The sequence below is a fragment of the Danio aesculapii genome, chromosome 7 (genome assembly GCF_903798145.1).
Source record: "Danio aesculapii chromosome 7, fDanAes4.1, whole genome shotgun sequence".
NCBI classification, from domain to species: Eukaryota; Metazoa; Chordata; class Actinopteri; order Cypriniformes; family Danionidae; genus Danio; species Danio aesculapii.
This window is the reverse complement of record NC_079441.1, coordinates 11,866,920-11,876,824: the sequence shown is the minus strand read 5'-3', so window position 1 is coordinate 11,876,824 and position 9,905 is coordinate 11,866,920. Positions and strand designations below refer to the sequence as shown.

At 35.9% G+C, this 9,905-nt stretch overlaps 1 protein-coding gene across 2 annotated transcripts in view; it reads right to left on the bottom strand.

Annotated features, from left to right (window-relative positions):
• Positions 1 to 6,779: 6,779 nt before the first annotated feature.
• Positions 6,780 to 9,905, bottom strand: part of LOC130231677 (stereocilin) — a 66,082-nt gene continuing 62,956 nt past the window's right edge. The window contains exons 28-29 of one of the 2 annotated variants that reach the window (XM_056461048.1): positions 9,500 to 9,647; positions 6,780 to 6,890 (exon numbers count right to left, since the gene is read on the bottom strand). In XM_056461048.1, coding sequence (XP_056317023.1) covers positions 6,802 to 6,890; positions 9,500 to 9,647 — 237 coding nt within the window. In that variant the 3' untranslated portion in view covers positions 6,780 to 6,801. Of the gene's footprint in view, positions 6,891 to 9,499; positions 9,648 to 9,905 lie in introns of those variants that run through there. The other variant, XM_056461049.1, reaches the window with a different exon arrangement.

Sequence of the window (9,905 nt, the reverse complement as noted above, 5' to 3'; positions counted from 1 at the left end):
CTCCCGGAAAACTCCCGTAATGTCAACCATCACTTCCACCTTTTAAAAGTACTCAAGAGTAGTGAGTATTGTCATTGGTATTGAGTATTATGTTGTGAAAACCTGAAAAAGTGTTTTGTCGCTGTATGTGGGCGGAGTACACAAGGGTGAAGGGCCAAGAGGCTGTGCAAGTGTGTTATTTGCAGAATATCAGAATCAAGAACCTAGGTTTATGGAAAAAAACTAGACCAATTAAAAAATCTTAATTTCTCTGTGTATATAGTTTGAGTAAAGTTTTGAGAAATATTTGTATTCCATCAAGTTTTTCTTTTCAAAAGCTTTTATTTTTCACTACAACTGGTGACAAATGTGTTGTGATTGAGAAGCAGTGTTATTCCACCACATATTATTTATACATTAGTTTAAACACTGGTGTTCATTTCGAAAATGTATACAAACATGTCTGAAAAGATGGTACTTTTTGTTTTCTTAAGTATATTTGGAAGAAATGTAATCAGTAGTTAACAGAATAAAATAGGTTATACTTAAACATAACTTTATCGTCATTTAGAGTGTTTACATAAGAACAACTAAATTAAAAATTAAATATCTGCGCATGCGCTGTTTATTTTACAACCCACTTGCTGCTGCTAGCACGCAAAATAAACTACGTTGGATCTCTGCACTGGCACTTCAAAGTAGGCTACCTATTATTTGATCACAAACTTTCTATTTAGCAGCACAACAGCAGTCAGCCTTACCACTCCTGGAGTACCATATAGGAAATCAGCTCTTCTATCGGAGTGTAAATTAGGCGGGTAAGCGCGTCCTCTCCCGCGCGCCCATCAATTAGATTAGCAGCATCAACCCACAGCTGATTTAATGATCCAGTTAATGAAGCTCCTGAAGCCCAAACTCATTATAGTCACGTCGAGCGGGATCACTTTTCAAAGCGTAGATTTCATATTTCCCTACATGCTTGTCATTATAGTAATATTCAAGCATGGCCGGTTTGATGACCAAAGGTCAAGCTATGTTTTATTTGTCAGTAGTCGTGTCTGTGAAAGGCAATTCAGCGGACTGACAACTCATTATGGACATTTCAGTATTTCATTATGAAGACATTATTTAGGAACTTTGAAATGCATTTTGTCCCTTAATCCAATAGCTATTTTTTCTGGAATTATTGTCATTATTAGTTTGCAAAGTTAAAAGTGTTGGATGTAAACAAAATGCTTTTCATGTGGTCTGAAAAACAGTTTTGAGTCTCGCTTGTGTATTAGTGAAGTATTTAATGAATCTGTGTATGCAGAATTTAGCAAGAAATGGTGAACATGGCAGAGTAGTAGAAACTACCTGTGTGTGTGTGTTTACTTGCTACTAAACGTGACAAAAATCGACTATTATTTTCTCATATACTTGTTTTGTTAGAATTATTTAAAGCGTGTATCATTATATTTAGTTATATCTTTTATCAAACTGCAACAGCTTGCTCTGCACAGGTTTTACCCATTATTTACTAAATACACAAGCAAACAGTATGTACGGTGGTCGAGAGAGCTAAAATGTACTGCAAGTTAAGAAAAACGCATGCCAAACGATAACAAATTGAGACATATCTTCATAAGTTTGACACACGCATATTTTAACAACACATGCAAATACAGAAACGTACTGCAAATAGAGCAGACCACAACGGAAATGTGTCGGTGGGACCCCAAAAGTGACATAGCTGCTTCCTGTTTAGAGTCAATGGTGTTGTTGGAGATCTGAAAGGTGAGTTTTTTGCATATTTTAATGTCCGCCAAACAGTTCCTTGTTGTTTGCATAATTTTAGTCCCAATCCCCTTGTTAAGTCCTGACAAATAAAAAACCGTTTCCAGGTCCAAGCTGCTACTCATTTAAATTGTGAAAATATTTGATTATGGACACTTTTTAGTCCTATCACACATTAAAGTGAATTTTATATAAAATCATAGTGTACACAAGAGTCTCTGGACTTGCTGCATCACAACAACCAAAATTTTAACAATTTATAAAAAATAATCAGTTTCTGGCCATCGGGTATTAGGCATGGACGTATATATATTGCGATCGCTATTTTCGAATGTATTACATCACTTTGTAAACATATATTATTACCATTTGATGAGTCTCCCCATTCGGTTTGATATAGCACTTGGACATAGAAGCCACTTCGTGTGACGTCACACTTATTAAAAATAATGATAATTAGGGGTGAAACGGATCACGGTTGATCCGTGATCCGTATTGATCACAATTCACGGTTCGAAATGCACGTGACCCGCAGGTTAATAACCTTTTTGGACTTGTAAGTTGATCCAACATTTATAACAATTGCAGCGAGATCGCCTCCCGCGTCATTCAAATCACGTGTATGAAAGCATACAGGCTTCCCTGTAAAATATAATGACGAAAAGTTGATGTGGGACCTACCTAAATGCTTTCTTAGGCTATTAAAGGTGTTTTCTGTCACTGTTTGTTTAGCCTGCATTAAGGCATTCAGTGTAAAGCTGCACACTTAAACATTAAAATATCGTGATCTCAATTTAGACCCGCAACATGAATGATAATGATTTGCATTAATCCTTCACGCTGAATTCAAATCTGCATTTGATGGAAAGAGATTCAGCTTTAAAGGGCACTTATGGTAAAAAAATCAACTTTTCAAGCTGTTTGGACAGACATGTGTGTAGGTATGGTGTATAGACCGTCATATTGGGGTGATATAAGCACACCCAGTGCTTTTTTTTTCAATTTAACAACATAAAAAACGGTGGACCAATTGGAGCTGTTTTCAAACCGACCGCAACTTTACGTAGGAGAGCGGTCCCCCCGCCCACCAATATTGATTGACAGGCACGTCATCATATCCTCAGTTTGTTGATTCACGTCCGCCATTTTCAGTGTGAGTCGAAGCGATATCACTAAAGGAACACCCTTGCTCTATTTTTAGATGCAAGGCTCATTGGGCTCAACACAAGATCAATATTCTTCACATTATCGCTCTAATCGGAATTATTGGTTGTATCTTTAGGTAGGTTTGCAAACATGTGTACTTCTCATTGAGTCTACCTTATACTTCAGCCGTTTGCATTTCTCACGATCCCAGAAGCTCCCTGTGATCTTAATTAGGTGCTGCTGTACCTGACGCTGTGCCATGCATTTTAAAATTCTAAACAAAGTTTTCTATCAGGGTACACAACGGTGCCGCGGACAGCCGCCGTTGTGTGTATCCTGATAGAAACCTATGTTTAGATTTCTAAGATGCGTGGCGCGACGATTCGGGACACTTCATGTTTCTGCCGCGCCACAGAGAGTGTCTGGTGTGCCGTGTCGCGGCTTCGAGTGACGCATCCCGTGCCTCAGTCAAAGTTAATTCAGTATGTGTGGTTATTTGTCTCGGTGTACAAGCTCGGTACTTGAAACTAGCACACAGTTGGCTGTAAAACTATACAAAGACACAAATGAATTTGTACTCTCTGCTTGGACTGTGTCCGAGTCGTATATGTACGACTGAATGCTGTACCTCTCACTACTGCTCCTCTCAGTCTGCCTGTCTCTGTTGCAAACACAGAACGGGTGATCTCATGGCTCCGCCCCCTTGTTACGTTGGGCAGGAAGCCAAAACTAATCAACATGTGAAGTAACACACCCCTAAATCAGCGAACTGTGGACACGCCCCCAACATGACATTTTTTAACTCATTATAATAAAAAAATCTGAATTGTGTTTTAAACTGAACCTAAACTGGCACACAGAACCATAATATTAATATTAAATCATAAAAAAGGTAAACTATGTGCCCTTTAACACTTTTTCAGTTAGTTACAAACAATTAAATAACACAGAAGTACTGGGAGAACAGTATATAGTTCAGATGTAAACACTGATGTTTATGGTAAAGATTAAAATCACCATTTAATGAAACTTGACGCTGGTGAATGTTGTAGCAATTACATTGTGTAACCAACAGGTGGCGACAAACAACCATCAAAATTATGTCACTGAATAGGTTTTCAGAAATGATCCACCTACGATATAATGAAACATTTTTATGTGTGAAGTTTTGTGTGAATTGCTGAGTCAATAAATATGAAATGTACAAGATTTTTATATTTAGCACTATCAGCAACAGTAGCAAAGATCATTTTTCGTATTGAATATTTTCCTTTTTTCAACTGGTTCTTTCTCGATTTTTATTTTTTATTATAATTACAGGTTCTAAGTTCTGTTTATTAAACCAATGGTTTTTGCAGTAATATTTTTGTATAAATGGAAAGCAAATGACAATTATCGTCTCCCTTTTTTGCTGATCCGAAAAATGATCCAATCTGTGAATCAAAAATCGTGATCTGAACCGTGAGATTTGTGATCTGTTACACCACTAATGATAATCTGACGAATCGCACAATTACCAATAAATGACACTTTACTTTTATACCGAAACTCTCAGAACTACAAATATACAACCAAGAAAATGTTTGGGGCGACATGGTGGCTCAGTGGTTAGCACTGTCACCTCACAGCAAGGTCGCTGGTTCGAGTCCCGGCTGGGTCAGTTGGCATTTCTGTGTGGAGTTTGCATTCTCCTCATGTTCATGTGGGTTTTCTCCGGGTGCTCCGGTTTCCCGCACAAGTCTAAAGACATGCGCTATAGGTGAATTGAGTAAATTAAATTGGTCAGTGTGTGTGTGTGTGTGTGTGTGTGTGTGTGTGTGAGAATAAGTGTGTATAGGTGTTTCCCAGTACTGGGTTGCAGCTGGAAGGGCATTCACTGCATCAAACATATGCTGGAATAGATGACTGTTCATTCCGCTGTGGTGACTTCTGAAATAGAGACTAAGCCGGAGGAAAATGAATGAATAAAAACATAGGATCAAGATGTTAAAATAAAATGAATTGCAACACATTCCTGTCTCAACATATATGTACAGTGGTCCCTTGCTATAACGCGGTTCATCTTTCGCGGTTTCGCAGATTTTTTTTTTGGTGTAACTTGACATGCTTTTTTTTATGGCACATTGTGTTTTGCATCCTGATTGGCTATAGACCATTGTCAATCACCATCTCCTCCGTGTCTCCAGTACAGTACAGAATGACTTCAGCTTGCCAGATTAATATAAATCTTAGATCACTAGCAGTTTAAGTTTCAACAAGGATGCGAAAAAGGTTGTAACTGTCAGCAGCAAGACCATCGTAAAGGGGGTCGCACACCATATGCGCCGCGCCACACAGCGCCCTGCAAACATCTAGTTTCTATCAGGGTACGCACACCGTCGCCACAAGTAAGCAACTGTCTGCGATGTCTAGCTACAACTAAGGACACTGTTCATATTTCTGCCATGCCAAAGAGTGCCATCTGAATAATTTCATTTTAAATAACATGCGAATGTGGCCATATTGTGTGTCTTCCAACTGTCATGTGCGCGGTGCATCAGGTGTACGATGCCCTGGATGGACTCTGCTTTCGCTTTGTGGATCAGTGACTGCAGGAAAAAGAACATTACGCTGGATGCCAACATTAACCGAACAAAAGCTAAAACACTTCATGAACCTTTTGCTGACAGCGATGAAGGTTTGCGTCTGACAACAGGTTTTGATTTTTGGTTTCATTCTATAATACTGGACTTATTTTTCTAGGAAAGTTTGAACTTTGAGAGTGTTTAAATAAGAAAGAAAAGTGTGAAAATGTTAATGCCTGTCTGAGAAAAGTGTATAAAGTGTGTAGCGAGGGGTTTTACAGCCTTAAAACATCTATAATCATTGTAAAAAATAAAGCTGACTACTACTCGGATTTCGGCTATCGCTGTTTTTTTAGAATGTAACTCCTGTGATAAATGAGGGACGACTGTATTGTGAAAATTGGAGTACGTGTCAAACTGATGAAGATGTTTTCCTAATTTGTAAGCGTTTTTATATTTGCATGTGTTTTTTTTTACTTGCAGCGTGTTTGAGCTCTCTTAGCCACCGTCTTATTTGGTATAAAAACACAGTAAAACAATTTCTGAATAGTAAAATGAAATTCATTGTAACAGATTATTGAAAAATAATTCAAACTTCAACACAATGGTTGTTAAAGAGTGTGTCAGTATATTAGATATTCAGTTGAAGCCAGAATTATTAGCCCCCCTTTGAATTGTTTTTCTTTTTTAAATATTTCCCAAATGATTTAAGAGAGCAAGGAAATTTTCACAGTATGTCTAATAATATTATTTCTTCTGTAGAATGTTTTATTTCGGCTAGAATAAAAGCAGTTTTTAATTTTTAAAACCACTTTAAGGACAAAATTATTAGCCTCTTTAAGCAATTTTGTTTGATAGTCTACAGAACAAACCATCGTTATACAATAACTTGCCTAGTTACCCTAACCTGCCTAGTTAACCTAATTAACCTAGTTAAGCCTTTAAATGTCACTTTAAGCTGAATAGAAGTGTTTTGAAATATATCTAGTCAAATATTATTTACTGTCATCATGGCAAAGATAAAATAAATCAGTTATTAGAAATGAGTTATTAAAACTATTATGATTAGAAATGTGTTGAAATCTTCTCTCTGTTAAACAGAAATTGGGGAAAAAAATAAACGGGGGCTAATAATTCAGGGGGGCTAATAATTCTGACTTCAACTGTATATACTCGAATAAAGTGTTCACAATAAGATCTATAACATTTGTTTAGTCATGCCGACTTCAGTGTTTATTTGTAATTATGACGTAAGTTGTTGGTTTTGAGTTGCCATTTAATTACAAATGTAAGAATTCAAAAAACTGGAACAAATAAATAGCCTTAGTTTTAATCGTTATAAGAGAATCCACAATGTACAGACAAGAAATAATAAACATTTTGTGAAGCAGCCGGTAAACCTTAACGAAGCCGCCTGGTTCCTGCCTGCAGAGATGAATAGACTTTTATTAGTACAATTATTTAGAGATTTATGACAAACCAACAAATAAAGGGATAGTTCACTCAAAAACATGTACGACCTCCTGTGGTTTTAAACGTTTAGGATTTTCTTTTTCCTGTTGCACATACTACAATTGTTTCAAGCAGCCATTGACATCCATAGTAAAAACAAAAAATAATATGGGGGTCAATGGCTGTTTTTTTTAACAGAAGAAAGAAACTCAAACATCGCTGGAACAAGTGAAGCGTGAGTAAATGATGATGATAGAATTTACATTTTGGAGTGAACTATCCCTTATACATTTTAGCTACCAAAGCATATATGGTTATGACTTCAACAATAACTACATTACAGGAGATTAAAGTCGGCAAATCAAAATATACTTTTCTTCTTTTTATGTGTATATGGGAGTGTTTTATCTGCTATAAACAATGTATCTGTGCACTTCATTATTTTGTTAAACAATAAAATAGACGTCAATAAAATACTATTTAATTGGTCATTTAATAAATAATATGAATAATACTTGGTTTAATTACTGTTTTACATAGCTGTGATGGTTGGGTTTAGGGTTGGGGTGGGGTAGACGTTAATAAAATCCAATTTAATGGATAATTTTATAAATAATATGAATAATACTTGGTTTAATTGCTGTGTTACATTACTGTGATGGTTGGGTTTAGGGTTTGGGCTGCGGTAGATGTTATTAAAATATAGTTTAATGGATAATTTAATGAATAATACTTGGTTTAATTACTGTTTTATATTACTGTGAGGGTTGGGTTGGGGTCGACATTAATAAGAATGGGTAACTTATTAAATAATATGAATAATACTTGGTTTAATTACTGTTTTACATAGCTGTGATGGTTGGGTTTAGGATTGGGGTGGGGTAGACGTTAATAAAATACAATTTAATGGGTAATTTAATCAATAATATGAATAATACTTGGTTTAATTGCTGTTTTACATAGCTGTGATGGTTGGGTTTAGGGTTGGGGTGGGGTAGACGTTAATAAAATACAATTTAATGGATAATTTAATAAATATTATGAATAATACTTGGTGTAATTACTGTTTTACATTACTGTGAGGGTTGGGTTTAGGGTTGGGTAGACAGTAATAAAATACAATTTAATGGATAATTTAATAATATGAATAATACTTGGAGTAATTACTCTTTTTAGATTACTGTGATGGTTGGGGTAGTTGTTAATAAAATACAGTTTAATGGATAACTTATAATGAATAATACTTGGTATAATTACTGTTTTATATTGCTGCTAGGGTTGGGTTGAGGTAGACATTAATAAGAATAGGTAACTTATTAAATAATATGAATAATACTTGGTTTAATTACTGTTTTATATTACTGTGAGGGTTGGGGTAGGGGTAGATATTAATAAAATACAATTTAATTGATCATTTAATAAATAATACAAATAATACTTGGTATAAATACTGTTTTGCATTACTGTGATGGTTGGGTTTAGGGTTTGAGTTGGGGTGGACGTTAATAAAATACATTTAATGGGTAATTTAATAAATAATGTAATTAATTCTTGTTAATTTCTGGCATCTGTATCTCTTCTAGTACAACCCTCCCCCCTTAAAATGCCTTTTCTTCACTTCTGGTCACATGAAATCTCGTTTCTGCTCTGCCTTTGTGGGAGGCAGTGATTTGAACAAATATGATACGATTCCATCTGTAGAAATTAGTTCCTCGTTCTCATCATCATTGGCCATCTTAAAACATTCTGGTGGACATTCTGATTCTGATGCACAGTAATCCTCCACAACTCCCCCAGTACAAACTGGCATTCAAATCTTCCTCCATTTTGTTCACAACGCCCATTTTTCAACAATCCATTCAGTTCTCAAAAGGTCAAAATCATGCACCACCCTACATTTTAGGACTGCACAATATTGTAAAAATCTGATATTGCAGTATTTTATTTTTCTGCAATAAATATTGAGATATGAATACAGTTTCACAAGAGGTTTAAATAGCTCTATTTGACAGGTTTCTGGGGGGTCTAACAGTATTCAGGTACGTCAGAAATCAAGAAATATCGTTTCATTTTTTCATCTTCAGTAGAAATAAGTCAACATGTAGAGTTCTGCCAATGGGGTTAGTAAAATAATACTGTTTTTCCTTTAAAAGGTAGATATTTGGACTAGAAACAAGACAAAAATATATAAATAATATAAATAAATTATAAATATAAATAATTAAATACAATAAATCTTTCTTACACCTCCAAACATCATAATTTTTTGTTGAAATGCTCACTCATGAGCCTTAAAAACACATGCAAACAATAAACTTTCTATTATGGCTATACTTAGCAGTGGTCCTATGATTTTCAGCTCTTGGGCAACTAAATCCAGACTCAACATTGCAGATCTGTGATGTGACTATTGCAGATGTGCACATTGCGATATATAATATATTGTGCAGCCCAACTCATTTGTTTTCTCATTTAAAAAAAAACGGTTTAATTTGAAGTACGTCCCGATATGGGAACAAAGGTCAAATCAACTTCCGTTTCATGCCGACTTCTCAGATCAGGAGAAGCAGAGCGCTGCTTACCTCTGTGTCCAAGCATGAATTCACCTTCAAACTGAGCCATCCCAAGCGCTTGTCTTTGTTCGCTGTCTAATTCTGCCCACTGCTCCTCTGTCACGGCACACGCTTGTTCAGAGCTCAGCCAAGACAGCTGTGTGGCACTGAATACTACCTGAAACAATGAGAGGTATGTCTGATAAACAACTGTTGGCAACATTTTAGGGTCGCCAACCTGATTTTACCAAGAAAGACTTGTTCCTGGATTAACATCTATGTTGATCCTGAAACAACATTCCAATCAGTCAATCAAAATTAAGGGATACGTTTATGTACGGTTAGGTTTATGCACTTCTACATGATTGTTATCCAACTATTATTCCCCTTTTTGGGAATAATTGACCATTATGGTTGAGGTTAGTGGTGGGGAATA